A 21,598-nucleotide genomic window follows, 5' to 3' on the forward strand; every position below is an offset into this window, starting at 1 on the left:
GAATCTCATCAACATTTTTTCTATTTCTTTGAAGAATGTCATTGAGATTTTTATTGGGATGGCATTAAATCTATATTTTGCTTTTGGCAGAATGGCCATTTTGATGTTAATTCTCCCGGTCCATGAGCAGGGGATGTCTTTCCATTTCATGGTGTCTTCTTGTTTTTCCTTTAACAGTGTTCTGTAATTTTCTTTGTAGAGGTCTTTTACCTCTTTTGTGAGGTTGACTCCCAGGTATTTGATTCTTTTTGTTCTAATTGAAAAGGGGATTTTTTTTTTTTTATTTCTGCTTCTGATTGGTGGTTTGTGTATAGGAAAGCCTCTGACTTTGATTTTATATCCTGCTACTTTGCTAAGCTGGTGGATGGTTTTGATGAGTTCCTCTGTGGAGCTTTTAGGGTTTTCCATATAAATTAACATATCATCTGCAAATAAGGATAGTTTTACTTCTTCTTTCCCTATTTGGATTCCTTGTATGCCTTTTTCCTCTCTTACTGCTGTGGCTAGAACTTCCAGTATTATGTTGAAGAACAGTGGCGATAGTGGACACCCTGATCTCAAAGGAAAGGCTTTCAGCTTTTCTCCGTTGAGGATAATATTGGCTGTGGGTTTATCATAGATGGCTTTTATCATGTTGAAGTATGTTCCTTCTATTCCGAGGATTTCAAGGGCCTTAAACATAAATGGGTGTTGAACTTTGTCAAAAGCCTTCTCCGCATCTATTGATATGGCTTTTTTATAATTTTTTATAAAGACAGTTTCAGTTATAAGTAAACTATGAATTGACAGTTGCTGTTCCTAAGGGGTGATATGAAGTCTGTTATATCTGTTAGCTAGGTATTTTTAATATCAAGGCTATACTAATTCATCTTATTTGCAGAGTGATTAATTATATGGAGGGTTAAAAGGGTGGTAGGAAATTAAAAGACATAAAACATTACACTAATTGTGTGTTTTTGGAGGAGGTGGTGCTAATAAAGATAGCTGACTTCACTCTTGAAAAGATGTGTTTAAATTATTTCATGCATTTCTGTACAATAAAATGGTTCCCAGGCATTCCTCTGCTTCCACTATGTTTTTTTTTTTTTCCCTTGCCATAGCTTCTAAAAACCCCAAGTTGTTTGTAGATTGTCATATACAACCTTCTTTCAAAATACAGATATAATTCACATTAGTTTAAAAGTGTAAAAAGGTAATTTATCTTTTTCACAAATTTGATTCTTTTTTGTTTTGATGTATTTTCTTCTGAATTTACCTATACATACAAGTGAATGTAGATAGATGTAAATCCAGATGTAGACGTAGATAGAGCTAAATTTTCCAAGGTGTAAAGAAACCTAGGAATGATCGAAAAGGAAAATATCAGATGGTTTCACTCAAAGGAGAAATATAGGGAAACCAATTAAGGGATTGGAGAAAAAAAAAAACATTTTTTAAAATACCACAAAACTAAACAAAAATAATTAGATAACTACAAATAAGAGACATTCTGCAGGGGAGAGGGAGAGAGGGAACATAATGGGGATGGGAAGAGCACAAGCGAATTGGTGGTGGAAATTCTATGGAGACTACACCTACTGTAAAATATATACAAATAAAGAAATTTTAAAAAAAAAAAATCTAGAGCCTCCCTGGTGGTACAGTTAAAGCACACTACCATGAAGCTATCCACAGCCACTGCAGCAGGAGTTTGACTACTGGCCAGGGAGGTGACCTGCATGGTGTGGCAGACCTCTCATGTCTCTACCACTGATCTCCTCAGCAGTATATTTCAGCATATCTATTTGTTCTGCCCCCCCACTCTGTCTCTGGTGAATCCTGTCACTCCTGTACCTCTGGCCTGTCCCCCAGTTCTTGTATGCATAAATAAATACTTTTTTTTTTTAATCTGAAAGGGCTATTCTATTAACAACATATAACTGCTATGTAAGATAAGTACTGAGGTTGAAAGGTCAAAATATAATAAATATAAAAGGTCAATCCTCTATATCTGATTGACCGGAACAATTTGTGATAACAGAAGTTTAGCCTCAGCCTACCTTAAGAAATTTCAGAATTTTTTTGTGACTATTTAGTTCTAGAAACAGTGTTAAAAATGTTGTTTTTGCAGTCTTGTTGATCAAGTATTTTAGCACATAATACTACAAGTAAACCTCAGAGATAGTGTGAGTTTGGTTCTAGATCATTGTTACATAAAGCAATTATCACAGTAAATAACATTGTTTTCCCCAAGTACATAAAAAATTATAGAAGCACTATAGTGGAATTTCTTGAGTGTGTAATGGTACTAAAACTAAAAAACATATACACACCTTAGTTTTAAAATATTTATTGCTAACCATCTGAGCCCTCAGAAAGTTCTAGTTTTTTTTTTTTTTTTATTAGTGGAAGGTGTTGCCACACTTTTTATTGCTTGTAGCTGCTAAAGTTTGGGGTGATTGTGGCAATTTACGTCAACAGAAAAGTTCATCAGTTGGACTCTTCCTGTGTCTATTGACTTACTTCAAGAAAGATCTCTGTAGCATGTGATGCTGTTTGATAGCATTTTACCCAGAGGAGAACGTTCAAAATTGGAGTCAGTTATCTGAGACCCTGCTACTGCTTTACCAATTAAAGTTATATAATATTCTCAATCCTTTGTTGTCATATATGACTTTTATTATGCTAAGATATGTCTCTCATTTCAAGTTTTTCGATGGCCTTCATCATAAATAGCTGTTGGAATTTACCAAATGCTTTCTCAGCATCTGTTGATATGACCATAAGGTTTTTATTTTTATTTTTGTTGGTGTGGTTATTTACATTAATTGATTTTCAGATGTTGAATCATCCTTGTGTCTCTGAAATAAATCCCACTTGGTCATGATGTATAACCCTTTTGATGCATTGTTGGATTTAATTTGCTAAGATTTTATTGAGTTTTTCATCTGTGTTCATTAGGGTGATTGGTCTGTAGCTTTCTTTTTTTAATGTTATCTTTGTTTGATTTTGGTATGGGTGCAGTGTTGGCTTCATAAAATACATTTGCTAGTATTCCTTTCTTGGTTTTTTTGAAAATGTTTTTGTAGGATAGGTAGGCATTAGCTCCCTCTTTCAACTTTTGGTAGAACTCAATTGTGAAGCCATCTGGTCCTGGTATTTTGTTTTTTGAAAAGGTTTTGATTACTGTTTCATTTTCACTTGCTTATAATTGGTGTAACATTTCTATTTCTTTTTGTTCAGCTTTGGGCGTCTTTATAGTTCTAAGAATTTCTTTCTCATCTAGATTGTTGAATTTGTTTACATATAAATGTTTATAGTAATCATTGTATTCTGGATTTCTGCTGTATCTGTAGTAATTTAGCCTCTTTTTTGTGTAATTCTTAAGGGCCATAGGATTTTTAGAATGGTAAATGAGCATTGGTTTCAACCTAAATTTACCAGCAGTATGCCCTTAACAAGAGAGAAAGCCTATCCAGTGAAGCCTTTCATTGATTTCTCTCCTCTCCGGTTATGAAAGTCTTTGTGGCATCATCTTTCACTATAAGGGCGTGTCATCTACATTATAAACGTCTTGTTTAGTGTAGCCACCTTCATCAATTATCTTAGATCTTCTAGACAACTTGCTCCAACTTCTACTTCAGCATTTGCAACTTTGCCTTGTACTATTAGTGTTATGAATATGGTTTCTTTCATCAGACTTCATGAACCACTCTTTGCTACTTTCATCTTTTCTTCTGCATTTTCCTGACCTTTCAGTATCCATTGAATTGGAGATAATTAGGGCCTTGGTCTGGATTAGCCTTTGACTTTAAGAGAATGGTGTGAATTATTTGATCTATCCAGATCACTAAAATTTTCTCCATATCAGCAATAAGGCTCTTCTGCTTTGTCACCATTCATGTGATCACTTGTGTTGCACTTTTTTCTTAGAGAACTTTTCTATTACATTCGCAATTTGACTGTCTTTGGTGCAAGAGGCCTAGATGTCAGCCTGCCTTGACCTTCAGGATATCTTACTCATCAAGTTTAGTCATTTCTAGCTTTGGGAAACATGGGACTCTACCTGTCAGTGGAACACTTATAACACTTATAAGAGTTATTAATTAGTCTAATTTCATTATTGTTGCATGTGAAGATATAAGGAGGCTCTAGAGAACAGAGAGATGGGGGAGTGTCTGATCAAACACATATTTAGTTTGTCATCAACAAAGTAGTAACATCAAAGATCACTGATCACAGAGCACTGTAACAGACATCATAATTATGAGAAGCTTTGAGATATTACAAAAATTAACAAAATGTTCACAGAGACTTGAATAAATGCACGACTTTGGTAATAACGGCACTGATAGGCTTGATAAACCAGGGCTCCTATAAACCTTAAACTTGTTTGGGAGGGAAAAAAAAAGAAACAGTATCTGGAAAGCAAATAAAACAAGGTATGACTAGTGAATTAAAGAAAGTGTTAAAGGTAGAGTTAGTACTAAGTTTTTAGGTCCTAAATAAAAGGAGTAATTTTGAGGAGAGAAAGAATTGAGTTGAAGAAGACTGTCTAAATATAAAAGACCGAACAGTGTGAACCTATTCCTCTGAATCTGATGTAGTGATGTAAATCAATGTTACTCAATTAATTAATTAAATTTAAAAAAATTAAAGATCTCCTTAGAAACAAGAGAGCAGAAACATAATGGGGGATGTGTAGGGTAGAGTTCTAACTGGAGCAGATTAGGAAACCATGAAGCAGTAAACCCTGATCAGTGGAGAAGAAATAAACCTTCCTTTTGAAAACATGTGAAGTAAGCAATAGAATTCTCATAAGGCCTGAATCTTACATTTGGACATCAAGGTTACTCATGCAAACAGGTGACACAACTGGTATATGGAAGTCACAATTGAGGAAAGACTTTTCGACACTAGATTGACAGTTTCAGGAAACACTTTTACAGTTAACTGGATCTTTTTGTGATCCCTTCAGGTCTCATATAATTCACCAACAACTTACCTCAGCACACATATTTTAACTAAAAGCTGAAATTATTAGGTAATAATTCTAGTGCAGGAGAACTTAGAAGGATGCAAGAAAAGTGCACTGTTGAGTTTTGTTTTGGTGGTTTGGCTATAGTTTGGCTGTTAGTTGGTAATAAGACATATTGCAGGTTTCTAGACATTGTTAGAAAGTGAAAATTCTTCTTTCTTAATTTACCTCACTTGATCTATTATCCTCTTTTTAATCCTTTTCTCCCACACTGAGCTAATATGAAAATGGAGTATGGTGTTCTTGTGTAAAGTAAGCTTGTTGTTTAGTAATGCCCCAACTACCAACAACCCAATTCCTTATCAGAACCATTAGAATTTAATGCCTTTTTTGGGGGGGTGGTTCTTGTTTTCTTTTGTATTAGATCTGGTTGCGTTAATTTGTAGGAGTCTAGGCAAGGATTTGAGTTACTCAGTCCTGTATGACAGGCTAATACAAAAATTAGCTGAGTCTTATGACAAACCAGATAAACAGGATCCAGGATAGTACATATTTGCCTTTTCTACTACTAGCTGTGCGAGGAACTCTTAAAATCTCTCAGTTATCACTCTTGGATTTTTCTTTTCACCTTACTTTCTGCAGTTCCATGTAGCATTTGAGAGTTTTGATTGATAGTTCTACATGGGAAGTTGTCTTTGACCAGCTGAGGCACTATGATGCTGATATCACTTTCTGAGACCTGAATGTTAAATCTTAACTTTTCCACAAGTATATTGTATCACATTCTCTCAGGTACAAGAATATACACAAAAGTAAAACTAATACTTTTTTTTTAGATTTATTTATTTATGCATACAGAGGTACAGGGGTGGTGAGAGGATTCAGCAGAGACAGAGTGGGGGCATAACAGGCAGATCGATGAAGTATACTGCTGAGGGGAGCAGCGAGCATATCAGGAGAGGTCTGCCATGCCATGTGGATCACCTCTGGGGCCAGGGATCGAACTCACACTGAAGTGGCTAGCTTGCAGTGCTGCGTCCTAACCTGCTGCACCATCAGGGAAGGCCCAAAATTAATACATTTTTAATGGGAAATAGCATAATGAATTATACTTTTTTTCCCTTGGTTGTATACTAGAGATCAACAAATAATCCAAGTGTTTATTAATAAACTACTTCATTAATTTTCTTTAAGAATTTCAGTTTCTTATGTTTAAAATTTAAGTTTGTTTTAGAATTAAACTGACCTAGAGATGCATTTACCTTACATGGAGAGTATATATTAAGTTTCATAGAGATATTCTTAAATGAGAGTCCACAGTGCAATAAGCTGTCTGTCATAGAGCCAATGACAATGTATACTTAGAAACTATAGGCAGTGAGGATTTTATTGCAGCACCCTAATGTCCTCCTGTTACCTTGAAATCCTTTCATTTGACCTTCTTCTACTATTTAACTCCATTACATGTCGTTAATAGCATTTATTGAAGCCAGTGTTTCTTGTTCTAGGAAATGCTGATCTTAGTAAATTTCAACTATAGGGAGGGAAATATTCTCTAATAAATAATTGAAAGACTTTTCCTTCTTTCACAATTCAGTACTGATGCTATTGTCTTTTATATTTAGAGTATTTTATAAATGGTATCTAAATTATGGCATCCGAAATATCATCTCTTCAAGGAACCTCACAAAGTGTGCTGCTTAATAGCGTATTATAAGTAGGTTAAATAGGCTGGCTTTATCTCAAGTGGCTTACTGTATTAAAGAAGAGCATAATATATTCAGCTTTACTGTAGAAATACTGAATGAGTTCTGACACCTCTGATGAGATGATTAAAGTTGGGAATTTTTTCTTTTGACAGCATCAACAAAGAGAGCATCGTAGATGTAGAAGGTGTTGTGAGAAAAGTGAATCAGAAAATTGGAAGCTGTACACAGCAAGATGTAGAGTTACATGTTCAAAAGGTAACGTTTCATAATATAAAATTAGGTGGAAAATAAGTTGAGTAGTTTTTATTGGTATTCATGTCATACTATATGTTTTTAATAGTTAGAACTGATGTAATATATTAAGGTTTACAAATTGTCTACGGAATCAATTTTTGTTATGTAACAAACCACTATAATACCTAGTGACTTAAAATTTACATGCCCACCATTCTGTGCATTAGCAGTTAGGGTGAGGGGCTCATTTTTGATGACACATCTGTTTCCTGTGATATCACCTGAGCTCTTTGATATTTCTGGGACATCTCTCACTGTGGCCTCTCATCTGGCTAGCTAGCCTTGGCTTGTTGGCATAGTGCTAAAGAGTTCTCAACAACGAGAGAAGGAAGCCCTCACATGCAAACATTTTCAAGCTTCTGCTTGTATCACATTTGCTAAATAGTGGTCAAAACAAGTTATATATCAAAACTCAGGCTTAAGGGATGGAGAAAATAAATTCACTTCTTGACGGGAAGAAAATATCATCGAAAAAGACATGTATTATAGGAGGAGCAATTTTTGTAGCTATTTTTATAAATAGTCACAGTTACATAGGGGAAAGTGTAAAACATACTTAGAATTGTGAACCTGTCTTGCTGTGAACTTTCTTGTAGTGATATATTTCTGCAGGTTGATTAATTATACTTAGTGTTGATTATAATATTTCCCCATAATCATCAAACAGCTGATATTTTACAGTAAAAAGGAGTCAAGAGTCACTACTATATTGGCTTTACATTTCGACAATAATTCCTTTTCATAAAAAAGATTTACCCCACATTTGTTTTCTTCTCGAGTGCTCATTATCATTGACTTTTAAACTACTGTAAGCAAATTCACACATTTTCCTCATCCCCACCCCATCCTGTGTGTGTGTGCCAGTGTGTGAACATGTAAGAGCAGTCAGGCACTGACAGATATAGGAAGAAATACACACACACACACACACACATACTGATTGGGGAGTAAGATTTATTTAACTGGAATTGATTGTCATGGAACTCTTCAACTCTTTAAAAAGTATAAGATTTTCTTCACAGACCTAACTTGCCAAATTACTTTGTTGTTATTTGTTTATTCCTTTTATTTGTTGCTAAATTATTTTATTCCCTTTGTGTAAGTTCATTTCTAACCAACTTCACCTGTGACCTAGTAAAGGCAAACCAGCTTAGGTATATTCTTTTTTTTTTTTAAAGATTTATTTATTTGTGCATACAGAACTGGGGTACAGGCCAGAGGCTCAGGGGCAGCAAGAGGCTTCACCAGAGACAAAGTGGGGAGCAAAACAGGCAGATCCACGAAGTACACTGCTGAGGGGAGCAGCAGGTGGGTTAGGAGAGCTCTGCCACACCATGTGGTCACCTCCGTGGCAGGCGGGAATCGAACTCATGCGGAACTGGCTTTAGCTTCTCAGTGTTGTGCTTTAACCCGCTGCGCCACCAGGGAGGGCCAGCTTAGGTATATTCTTATCAAGAGCACAGCTCCCATATTCCAAGTAAAATCTTTTTCAAAACTTTTATAAATAAAACAATTATCAGAGGGAAGTACTACAACTTGAGTATAAGGGGTTGTGGCAGATTATTCAATTTTACTATGAGGGTATAAGAGTATCCTTTGGATAGGTCTTCTTGAAATGTCTGTACTGACCCTAAATGACAGCTGCAAGATAATTTCTACCAGTTAGAAGCAAATTATTATACCTCTAAAATACTCTAGCATAAAATACAGTTTCAATGAATGTTAATAAATAAAAAGCCTGAAGAGCTGACAAATTTTCTCTAATAAAAAGTTATAAAGTATATCATAAAACATAAGGTATTGTCTATTAAATAGAATTTTACAATAAGCAATGACTCTTATCGTTTAATTATTCAGTGAGGAGTTGCTAAGTATATATTTTGTGCCAAAGTACTACGTGAAATCCTTGGGGATCAAAGTGCTTCCATCTTAATGAAGAAGACAGTGAATTTCTACTAGTTACAAAAATAGAAAAGGTCGCTCTAACAGTTCTCTAACTTTGCAATGGAGATCTAGCTTCTGTTAAGTCATCAGAGGGAAGTACTACAACTTGAGTATAAGGGGTTGTGGCAGATTATTCAATTTTACTATGAGGGTATAAGAGTATCCTTTGGATAGGTCTTCTTGAAATGTCTGTACTGACCCTAAATGACAGCTGCAAGATAATTTCTACCAGTTAGAAGAATATAATTTCTCTTCCTGGAATAACTGAATCATACCTACTTCTCCTTTGTGCTTTAGCAGATTTACCAAGTATTATTGGGAATGAATAATACTGTAACATGTTTTTAAGGGTAACCAGAAAACCCAAGCTCATTTTTTATGACCTAAAAACTTGTATTACAAAATGTGTATTTAGTGTGAGTGATTGTTGAGAGGTTTTAGCACTGTAAAGGGACACTCCCTATTGCTCCTAACTAGGAGAGCTACAGAAAGAAACAGAACATGTTTAGTGAAAGATGGTAATGAAAAAATACGTGGGGAAAAAAGAGAGGAACATCAGAGTTTAACTGACTTTGGTCTTACTGGTAGAAACAGTCAAATGCTATGAATGGTAATAACAATTCATTTGTTAGAACTCCATCAAATGAGCAAAGTGTGTGCATATTTATTATCCCACTTAATTCTTACCACAGACCTCATTTTACACAATAGGTTTTTGAAGCTCTGAGGTTAAGTGATTTGCCTAACAACAGTGTTTATGTGACAAAGTGAGGGCCATAAACCCAGACTCCTCCACACCAGTTACTCACCTATAACGTTGTTATGCATCTCAGAATTTGCAAAGATTGGGCCCTCTCTGGAACACAGCAGGTTAAAGCACTGCACTGTGAAGTTAGCCAGGGAGGTGACCCACTTGGCACAGCAGACTTCTCCTAACCCACCTGCTGCTCCCCTCAGCAGTGTACTTTGTCAATCTGCTATTTTGCTCCCCACTCTGTCTCTGGTGAATCCTCTCACTGCCCCTGCACCTCTGGCCTGTACCCCAGTTCTGTATGCATAAAAAAATCTTAAAAAAAAAAATTAACAACTAAGAGGAAAAAAAAAGAATTTACAAAGCTTTTTTAATATTTCTTATTTCACTAGTCAGCAACCCAGGGAGGTAGGCAAAAAATACTAATCCCCATTTTATAAGTGAACAAACGTACCATCTTGTTTGATTTTCACAAGTAGTTTCAGTTAAAGATATGCAAACATTGTTTCATGTTTAAGTCAACTGCAGGATTTTTTTGGTTTCTTTTTTTTTTTTTTTAAGGAAAGATGTCCAGTTTTGTATACTTCATTATATTTTTGGTACTCTCTCACTTTCAGATTTATGTGATCAGTTTGGCAGAACCTCGCCTGCCTCTACAACTGGATGATGCTGTCCGACCTGAGGTGGAAGGAGAAGAGGTGAAAATTGTATTTTTGGCATAGTATGTTTCCTCTATATGTTTAGTTTGACTATCTGATGTCTTAGTTTTATATAAAGAAGACCTATGAATTGATTTGTGCTTTATTTTTATTCATATTTACTCTTATATCAACAATCCTAAAACTTTTTGGTCTGAGGATCTCTTTACACATTTAAAAATAATTTACCCCATAAGCTTTTTGTTTTTATAGGTGTGTCTCTATTTACAGTAGAAGATAAAATTCTAAATATTTAAATATTAATTTATTTAAAAAGCAGTAATGTGTATATATTATTCTTACATGAATAATAAAAATAATGTATTTTATGAAAAATAGTCATTTTCCAAAACAAAAATAAATGTCAAGAGAGGCATTGTCACTGTACTTTTAATGTCAAATAGACAGAAATTAGATTTTTATATGTGCCTCTGCATTTATTCTGTTGCAGTAGCACACATCGAGTAGCTTTTCAAAAATACCTCAGTACACTCAGAAAATAAGAATGAAAAGATAGTTATGAAAAGTAGGTCTGATTGAGTGGATCCCCTGAAAGTGTCTCAGAAACCTTTAGCAGTGCCAAGAATGCCTTGAAAAATACTCCTCAATGCCAGCTTTTATCTGTTCCTTAGCAGGAAAAATTCTGAATCATTGAAGATGCAACTGGTGAATTCTTCTGACATCCCAATGATTAAGCAAGGCTTTTTAGATCTGGGAAATAGATAGAAAGCATTAACATTTGTTTATCCTCATTTCTCTTTTTTCCTTCTCTCCGTTTCTTTTAATAATTTTTTTTTTTGGTGTCTTGTTTCTTGAAGCTATGATTTAGGGGACATAGTATTAACATATCTATTCTCACTTAAAAGTAAACATGGCTTCCAAAATTGTTTCTTTGTGTGTGTGTTCTTAAAATATTTAGGGAATTTTTCTTTTTTAGGAAGGAAGAGCTACTGTGAATCAAGATACAAGATTAGACAACAGAGTCATTGATCTAAGGGTATGTCTCTTCTGTGTATTAAGTGACATAATTATGTCAAAATTGAGAGGAGCAGAATATCTGTCTCAGACATGTAGAACTAATTGGCAATTGCCTATGTGTAACAATGACTATACAAGAAACAATTTATCTTTTTTACTGATCCCTCTTAAAAGAACTGTGAACAAAGACAAATAATAATTCAGGATATTGACTTGCTTAATTTTAAAATGACAGGAGAATGAAACCAATAAATAGGCTTACTTCTAGGTGATGCTATTTAGGCAAGTTACTCAGCAGTTAACTCTTAGTATCACTACAAAATAGTAAAAAAGAATTGTCAGATTATTTTAAAACAAGTAGGTAGAATTTGATCTGAGTAAAAATCATAAAGAAGTAGTTAATTCTAGTGGTTTATATGGTAATCTCAAAAGTCTTCTGTTTCCCTTTCTAGTTTGGTTACAAGTGAAAGACTTTAGTGGTTTTATCATTGTAGTAAAACCAATGTCATCTTTCTTAATGGTTTAACCACATCTTCCTCCTTTACCTAAAGATTCTACATAAAGCTTAAGTTTTTTTTTACCTTAAGTGTTCATTCCAGCCCTTCTGCCCTATGGATCTGCCCTATATTATATCCTCAGGATCTGCCCTATATTATATCCTCAGGTTGATTACTTACTTTTTCTGTCCTATTTACCTTTTTTTTTTTTAAGATTTATTTATTTATGCATGCAGAACTAGGGTACAGGCCAGAGATGTAGGGACAGTGAGAGGATTTACCAGAGACAGACTGGGGAGCAGAACAGGCAGACTGACAAAGTACACTGAAGCAGCAGGTGAGATAGGGGAGGTCTCCTGCCTCATGTGGATCACCTCCAGGGCGGGGGATTTAACTCACACTGAAGTGACTGGGGCTAGCTTGCAGTGCTACTCTTAACCCACTGCACCACCAGGGAAGACCTAACTCTTCTGTTTTAATCTATATTATATTAAAACAAAAAAGCTAGCAGTTATCTAAAAAGTCTTCTTGAGGGCTATAGGGAAGCCAAACAAATGGTCAGAATAAAAGACAAAACTAGCCAGCAAAGTACAGATCCAATTCATGTAACAGGGGAGGGGAGGCAGAAAATTTAAATGGGAAAGACAAGCACAAGGGACTATAATGTTCACAGGATCACGTGTTGGAAGACTGATGGGACTGAGAGGAGAAATTAAATATTTTACAAAAATGAACAACATGTAAGAAAATTAATAAATAATAAAAAGTTCTCTATACACTGCCTAGAAACCTCAGGTTTTTAGTGTTCCTTTTTTTTTTTTTAAAGATTTATTTATTCATACAGAACTGGGGCAGGGGCCAGAGGTACAGGGGCAGTTAGAAGATTCACCAGAGACAGAATGAGGAGCAGAACAGGCAGATTGATGAAGTACAATGCTGAGCAGCAGGCTGGTCAGGAGAGGTCTGCCATGCCATGTGGATCACCTCCGGGCTGGGGATCCACACTGAGGTTGTGGCCAGCTTGCACTGCTACATAACCAGTTGAGCCACCAGGGAGGGCCCTCGTGTTCTTTTTTTTTTTTTTAATTCATTTATTTATGCATATAAGAACTGGGGTACAGGCCAGAGGTGCAGGAGGTGAGAGGATTCACCAGAGACAGAGTGGGGAGCAGAACAAGCAAAGCTACATGTACACAGTGGAGGGGAACAGCAGCCAAGTTTTTGCATTTTGATCCTTTGACTTTACATTTTGATAAGCATTATATATATCAGTAAATTAAAATCTTTAAGTTAAACCCGCTTAATTTAATATACACCATGCTAGCTTTGGCAGCACATATACTAATTTAACCCCAGGCCAGTTCTTTCAGCTTAGCAAAGTCAAAAGTAGGAAATGTTAGAAATAAAGAGCAAGGGCCCTCCCTGGTGGCACATTGGGTTAAGCACAGCACTGCAAGCCAGCCACAGCCGCTTCATTGCAAGTTTGATCCCCAGTCCCAGAGGTGACATGCACATGGCAGAAGTGACATACATGGTGTTGCAGAGTCTTTACTGGTCCACCTGCTTCTCCCCTCAGCAGAATACATCAGCCTGCCTGTTCTGCTCCCCACTCTATCTCTGGTGAACCCTCTCACCACCCCTTAACCCCAGTTCTGTATGCATAAATAAAATCTTTTTTAAAAAAAGCAAAATTGGCCCTCCCTGGTGGCGCAGCAGGTTAAAGCACAGCACTAAGAATCAAAAGCCATTTCTGCATGAGTTCGATCCCTGCCTGACCCAGAGGTGACCACATGGCGCGGCAGACCTCTCCTGACCCGCCCGCTGCTCCCCTCAGCAATGTGCTTCGTTGCTGCCCCCCTTCTGTCTCTGGTGAATCCTCTCACTGCCCCTGCAACTCTGGCCTGTCTCCCAGTTCTGTATGAATAAATAAATAAATCTTTTTAAAAAAATCAAAAAAAGCAAAATTATCATTCCATAATTTGAAAAATTCCAAGATATCGCCTTCTACTGATTGTTGTGTAGCCTAACCTTTCTCTCACAATGAATTGTAATGAATTGTTTTCTCTATGAACTTTGCAAGTGGGCATCCTGATTAGAAAATACTCCATTCTCTGTTCATGTCAGATTGATTTAATTAGATTCTGTTATTGTCTTACAGACTTCAACTAGTCAGGCAATCTTTCGTCTGCAGTCTGGCATCTGCCATCTTTTCCGAGAAACTTTAATTAACAAGGGTTTTGTGGAGATCCAAACTCCTAAAATTATCTCAGGTATGCAGTTAAATATGTCTTTTAATAATTAAAAATAATTTCACCTTCTCAGTTTTTAAATATTTTTGCAATTGGAAAGTTCTAAAAAGTATGCCTTAACATTTTTTGCCATGGTAGGATTTTGAAGCCAGTGCTACACAGTAGTAGTCATGTGTCACTAACGTTAGTTAGCTATATCTCCTTTATTTCAGGAGTTTTGTGTGATAATTATAAAATGAGGTAGTAACACACAAAGCAAGATTGTTTTTTTTTATAAGTTATGCTGGAAATTACTTTCATTATGTAGGTTTCTAAATTGTATTGCTGTTTTGTTTTGTATAAACTGCATTATAAAATTGTTAAATACTCTAGATGAAAAAATGTCATTAATGTTCATTCTTACATGAGAAACTTAACCAATTTACTTTTTTAAAGTTGCTTAAACTGTATTAAATTACATGTTATAAATGACATTTAGTTATAAATTAAAAAGTGAACATTTAATTCCTGTAATTAGAAAAATAAGACTATCTTTTTTCCTTTTTAAAAAAGTTTTTACAACGGCAAAATCTATTGCAGAAAGGGAGTGTTTATATCCAAAGAAGTAAAACAAAGAAATAAATCTTTAAAACATTTAGACTCAGGTATAAGACTTACATAGACTATGGTTTATTTGCAATTTTTTATTTCCCAGTTTCTTTTTTTAATGAACTACTTGAATCAAAAGTATAAACTGTTTTTACAAGTTTACATGATAACCTTACAATAATTATATTTACGTTTTAGCTGCCAGTGAAGGAGGAGCCAATGTATTTACTGTGTCATATTTTAAAAATAATGCATACCTGGCTCAGTCCCCACAGCTATATAAGCAAATGTGCATTTGTGCCGATTTTGAGAAAGTCTTCTGCATTGGACCAGGTAAGGTTTCCGCAGTTAACAGATTTCTCAAAAATCATTCATTGGACCATGGTTATGCTTTAGAAACACATTTAGAAACAACAGATATTTTGAAACTTAAATTCTTTTATTTGGTCATTATATAAACAATAGATTTTGAGAGAAAAGCAATGTACTTGAGTGGACATTTCCAAAAGTAAGAAAACCTGGCTCAGTAATTCTTTAAACACTGTGTTCATTAATTTATATTCCTGCAGAGGAATGCAGAAGAAATTTTTACCTTGGAACTATTTCATTTTAAAAATATGCTTTGAGGCCCTCCCTGGTGGCGCAGCGGGTTGAAGCACAGCACTGGGAAGCTAAAGCCACTTCCACATGAGTTCAATCCTCTCCTGCCCTAGAGGTGACCACATGGTGTGGTAGACCTCTCCTGACCCCCCCGCTGCTCCCCTCAGCAGTGTACTTCCTAGATATGCCTGTTCTGCTCCCTACTCTGTCTCTGCTGAACCCTCTCACCCTCCGTATCTCTGGCCTGTACCCCAGTTCTGTATGAATAAATAAATAAAATCTTTAAAAAAAAATATGCTTTGGAATATATAGCCTCTGAAATACATTATTTATTATACTTAAGTATAACTAGGACACCTCTCCACAAACACTAAAGAAAAGGTAGTTAATAGTCTTTCAAATAATATTTTTTGTTGTCCTTTATGGACATTTAACTACTATTGTAAATTTTTTTTTTAAAGATTTATTTATTTGTGCATACAGAACTGGAGTACAGGCTGAGGTGCAAGGGCTGTGAGAGGAGTCACCAGAGACAAGAGTGGGAAGCAGAACAGTCAGATCATTGAAGTACACTGCTGAGGGGAGCAGCAGGTGGGTCAGGAGAGGTCTGCCACGCCATGTGGATGCCCCCACCCCCTTGTGGATCTCCCCGGGGCAGGCAGGGATGGAACTCATGCTCATGCCGAATTGGCTTAAGCTTCTTAGTGCAGTGCTTTAACCTGCTGGGCCACCCAGGAGGACCCTACTGTTGTAAATTTACAAATATATATACCCCTGTATATTTTGCTACCAACTTTATTTCAAAACTATTGTTTTACTATTTGTACTGTTCTCCATATTGATGATATGCTAAATCCATTAAAAATTACTAAACAAGGGTAGGAAGAGCACAAGGGACTAAGGGGATGATGGTACACAGTGAATTGGTGGTGGGAATTTTGTGGGGACTGCACCTGATATAAAATATATACAAATAAATTAAATATTTAAAAAATTATTAAAATATCTGATATTTAATAGATTAAGATATGTTTGCTAACAATCAAATACATAGTAATGAGGCAGACTTTTTTAGAAGATAATTATAGACAAAAAACAGTTTTAATTCATTCTTTACTACTTAAACTATAAATGTAAGTTTTTGATAGCTTGATAACATTTAAATACTTGGTAACAAAGAAGCTGACAAAGTCATTTAACATTTTAATTCCCTGAATTTTTTATTGAAATAAATTGCATTCTGACATTATTTATGATTCAAGTATGCATCACTAAAAGTCAACATGTATATATATTGCATTTATTTAATCACTACAAGTCCAGTTTTACCTTTCACTATATAGCTGTCTCCTATTCTTTGATTTTCCCCTTTCCTTTCTGCGACCACTAATTGATCAGAACAGCCTAAAAGTTCCTTTTTGTTTTACTTAGTTCATCTGTTCTCTCTCTAATTTTCTGATTTAGTTACTTGTTGAATACCTGATGCATACATAACCTTAACACTGGATACCATGTACATAATGGAAAACTCAACTGGCACTTCTAAAATTTAATGTACACATTAATCATCTTAGAATCTTGTTAAAATACCAGTAAATCTGGGGTTAGGTTTAAGATTCTATAGGTCTCACAAACTCCCTGGTACTGCAGATGGGATTTGCAATTCATTCCTCAAGTGACAAGAGGATAAACATTGTCCCTGCCCCAAGAAAAATTAAGACATGTATACAGGGCCCTCCCTGGTGGCACAAAAGGTTAAAGCGCAGCACTGGGAAGCTAGCCATAGCCATTACAGCACAAGTTAGATCCCCAGGCAGGGAGGTGACCCACATGGCATAGCAGACCTCTCCTGTCACACCATGTGCTCCACTCAGCAGTTTACTTCATTGCTCTGCCTGTTCTGCTCCCCACTCTGCCTCTGGTGAATCCTCTCATCCCCCTGCACCTCTGGTCTGTACCCTGTTCTGTATGAATAAATAAATAAATCTTAAAAAAAAAAAGATATGTATACATATAGCAGTTACATAGCTCAATCAATTGATTTTCCTAACAAATAATCACTTTCTGCTTTACAGTTCACAGATTGGTGGTGTTTGTATAGTATAGGTAGTGTAAAAGAGAAAAGAATGAGTTTACTAGAATTACCATGAAGGAAAATTCAGACTGAAAAGGCTTTAGGTACAGTGTAGGAGATACAAGCAGAGGTAACATTTCAGTCATAGGGAACAAAATGAATAAAAAGCATGGAGGATTTTTGAAGAAAATAAAAACAGACTAGTATTAAGAAGAAATGGAAAATATAGAGTAGGATTAAATTATAAAAGCGTAAAGATTTTAGACTTTTGATTATCTTAGGTTTTATTATAGTAGTCTTTTGGGAACCTTTGTGAGTTACCAAGCAAGGATGTGTTATAGGAATATTAATCTCGTAGCAATGTGAAAGTTGGAGCAGAGCTATAGTCAGGAAACCTGGAAAGGAAGAAAGTGCAGTGAAGATAATAAGAGCTGTGCTGAGGTAATGGCTGGAATGTATGCATAATGTTCCTTCATTTGTACAGATTTCACTTAGCTTAAGTCAAATTTTAATAAAATGGGGAACTCACTACTTTGAATCTATTTTTAATTATTGAAAAGGCACTTTAGGGTTTTACATTCCTTTGGGGTTCAATGAGTCTCATTTATTAATTCGCATTTGTTACAGCTTCTACTACCTGACTGTAAGAGTTTGTAATGAATTTGCCATCTAAAAAAGCTCAAATAATGACTTTGGAAAAGGTATTTTGAACACTGTAACGATAAGAAAATGGTGTCATTTAAATTCTAGTACATACAATTTTGTGTTTAATCCCCTCTTCTCCAAAATTAAAAACACCGGCATTTATTATGAATTTATAGTTTTCAGAGCTGAAGACTCAAATACCCACAGACATCTGACTGAATTTGTTGGCTTGGACATTGAAATGGCTTTTAATTACCATTACCATGAAGTTGTAGAAGAAATTGCTGACACTTTGGTGCAGATATTTAAAGGACTTCAAAAAAGGTACATATCTTTAAAATAAAGAATTCTTAAATTGAAACACATAAAGTTTTTCATTGACGGTGTGTATATATATATATATATAGGTGTGTGATTTATAAATATGCAGTGTCTTGGTGGTAGTTTATCAGATTGCAAACAGCTTGCCTATATTTGTTTTTTCCTTTATGCTGACATCCTGAATATCTCAGGAAACAATATATGTTGCTTTCTAGCAGATTATTTAGGATTTAATATGGGGTAGTGTTTAAGAATTTGGATTCCGGTAACTTGAGTTTAATCCCAGCAATGCTACACAACTGTGTTAACCTTCTGCAAGTTATTTAACTGCCTCAGTTTCCTGAGCTGTTATATTTGAGGATAATAATTATTATTCACCTCAGAGGTTAAAATGTCCCTTCAGTCTACTATTTTCTAATCTGTTGGATCTGTCTGTGTATATTAAGCCTGTGTCAGGAATGGTTAATTCTTAGATCAAATTATAAGCAAAGATTAAACTGGTATATTGAGAGCATTTACAGAATATTAGACATGTTCTAGATGTTCAGAAAATTACACTATATAAAATATTCACTTTATATACACTTTAAACTGGCCAATAGTTTCTCCCTTAAAGATCATTCAAAGTTCTTAGGATGTTTAAACCAGGAAGTAGGAAAATAAAATGGAAAGCAGGTACAATCAAGAGATCCCTTTTTCCATATTTGTGACTGTTTTTCAAACAATAACTAGATTATAATACACTTATCTAGCATTTTCATAACTGAGGATTATATTTGAAAATTTTAAGAACGTTAATTCAGCTTAGTTGTTGATGTGGTAGAATATGTTTTTTTGATACTTAAAAGAGCTCAGAAGTATTATGGATCTTTCTTACTCCACAAATCTAGTGAGTAATTTTAAGAACACAGATATTACTCATTGATGTTATAAAAATACTGTAGCATAGCACCCATTTTTTCCCAGGCATTCATTGTACCTTTGATGACTAGTTCCTTTTAGACAGCCTTTTAAAAAAAAACTTTTTGTCCCCTAAAATATTTCAGATAAAATCAGGCACATTCAGGCTGTCTTCTTAGCACTTTTGATGTCAAGATTTGAGTAATCAATGACTATCCTTTATTTATTGTTTTCAGTTTTTAAGAACAGTCAGGAAGTGGTAGTATTTTAATCTCTTGTTGTTTTCATGTGATATACACATTTTCTCCAGTTCTGTTAATTATGGAAAATTTCATAGCACATAAAAAAGGAAACTAGTCTAATGAACCTTCCTCTCCTCAGGATAGTTGTCCCCCAATTTCAGCTATGGGAAATCATGTTAATTTTGTTTTACTCATTTTGTCAATCCCCTATTATTTTTTTTTTAAGATTTATTTATTTATTCGTACAGAACTGGGGTACAGGCCAGAGATGAGGAGGGTGAGAGGATTCACCAGAGACAGAGCAGGAAGCAGAACAGGCAGATCAACGAAGTACACTGCTGAGGGGAGCAGTGGGTGGGTCAGGAGAGCTCTGCCATGCCATGTGGTCGCCTCTGGGGCAGGCGGGAATCGAACTCATGCGAAAGTGGCTTAAGCTTCTTTGTGCTGTGCTTTAACCCGCTGTGCCACCAGGGAGGGTCCAATCCCCTATTATTTTGAGAAAAATATCCTAGCAGTCATTTCCTCCATAAATACTTTAACAAAAATATATTTTCTTAATCATAATGAAATCATAGCAGTTCTCTGCAGTAAACATTTGTCTTGTACCTATGTTTAGAGGATAGACACTATTGTAACAAATTATTCAGATGGGAAAGAAATTGGCACTCATAAATAGTGTAATAAGAATGGAGGAAGATTTAAAAAAGTATTCATTAATTTGGTTTTGATGCTAACAAGTGTTGTTAAAGGATTAAAAAAGTCATTTTTTAATGTCTCACAAAGTAGATATTTTCATTTTTCTAATTATCTGATAGAAATTATAAACTTAATTCTTTAATGCACTGTGGTGACAAACAACATGAAACTGAGAAATGGTATACTTTAAATTTTGGGGTTAAGTCTCAGCACTATGAAGCTATCAGCAGTCACTGCATCTTGAGGTGATCTCCGTCCTGGGAGATGTCACACATGGTACAGCTCTCCTGTCTCACTTGCTGCTCCCTTTGTCAGTGTATCTCAGTCAGTCCTCCTGTTCTGCTCCCCACTTTGTCTCTGGGGAATCCTTTCAGCCCCCTCCTCTAACCCTTCTCCTCTCCTCCCCGCTCTGTTGCCTACACCCCAGCTTTTGTATGCATAAATAAATAAAATGTCTTTAAAAAAATTAAGTTCTTAAATTTCATTCTTTTTAAAGATTTATTTTTACTTATTTATGCATACAAGAACTAGGGTATAGGCCAGAGTTAGGAGTGAGAGGACTCACCAGAGACACTGGGGAACAGAACTGGCATTCTACTGACATACACTGCTGAGGGGAGCAGCAGATGAGCTAGGAGCAGTCTGCTCTGCCATGTGTGGGTAGTCAGCTCCCTGACTGGGAATCTTAACTCATGCCACAGTGGCTAGAGATAGCTTGGTAGTGCTGAAACTTTAATCTCTGTGCCATCACAGAGGCCCCTTAAATTTCATTCTTTAACTAAATTTCTTGATAACACTTTTTTTTTGATGAATACACTTGAGTGAAGAAGTGATTTTATATATTGTCATAGCGACCTCTTGTGGGGGGAAACATTTACCTCACATTTTTATTACCCAAATTATTGTTATACTAGGTTTCAAACTGAAGTTCAGACGGTGAATAAACAGTTCCCATGTGAACCATTCAAATTTTTGGAGCCAACATTAAGACTAGAGTATTGTGAAGCATTGGCAATGCTTAGGGAAGCTGGAATTGAAATGGGAGATGAAGAAGATCTCAGGTTTGTCTTTATGATTTTTGAAAACTTTAATAATTAAGTTTAAAATATGAAAGGATGAATATTGTTAATAAATGACTTTTTTCCACCCAGCTGACAAACCTTAGTTTTATATAATAGGTAATATGACAGTGTTTAACATATAGTCTAAAATAGAATGTTATGTTTTTGTGTTTTTAATGTATTGTTTTTTTAAGATTTGTTTACTTAATGCATAGAAAACTGGGGTACAAGCCAGAGGTATGGGAGCGAGAAGGATTCACAGGAAAACAGGGTAGGGAACAGAACAGGCACATAAACCGAAAAACACTGCTGAGGGGAGCAGCAGGCAAGATAGGAGAGGGCCACTGTATGGGCCACTTCCCTGGCAGAGAATCAAACTCCTATAGAGTGGCTG

The 21,598-nt window shown here is 35.5% G+C and overlaps 1 protein-coding gene across 1 annotated transcript in view; it reads left to right on the top strand.

The window, feature by feature from the left end:
* The window catches only part of DARS (aspartyl-tRNA synthetase), a 63,818-nt gene that overhangs the window by 33,504 nt on the left and 8,716 nt on the right, over positions 1-21,598 (top strand). Inside the window, exons 5-11 of the mRNA XM_004674689.2 lie at positions 6,819-6,921; positions 10,273-10,353; positions 11,291-11,350; positions 13,987-14,098; positions 14,864-14,998; positions 18,161-18,308; positions 21,058-21,204. Coding sequence (XP_004674746.1) covers positions 6,819-6,921; positions 10,273-10,353; positions 11,291-11,350; positions 13,987-14,098; positions 14,864-14,998; positions 18,161-18,308; positions 21,058-21,204 — 786 coding nt within the window. The remainder of the gene's footprint in view (positions 1-6,818; positions 6,922-10,272; positions 10,354-11,290; positions 11,351-13,986; positions 14,099-14,863; positions 14,999-18,160; positions 18,309-21,057; positions 21,205-21,598) is intronic.

Source organism: Condylura cristata, unplaced genomic scaffold (genome assembly GCF_000260355.1).
Source record: "Condylura cristata isolate star-nosed mole 26May11 unplaced genomic scaffold, ConCri1.0 scaffold00002, whole genome shotgun sequence".
Classification (NCBI taxonomy): domain Eukaryota; kingdom Metazoa; phylum Chordata; class Mammalia; order Eulipotyphla; family Talpidae; genus Condylura; species Condylura cristata.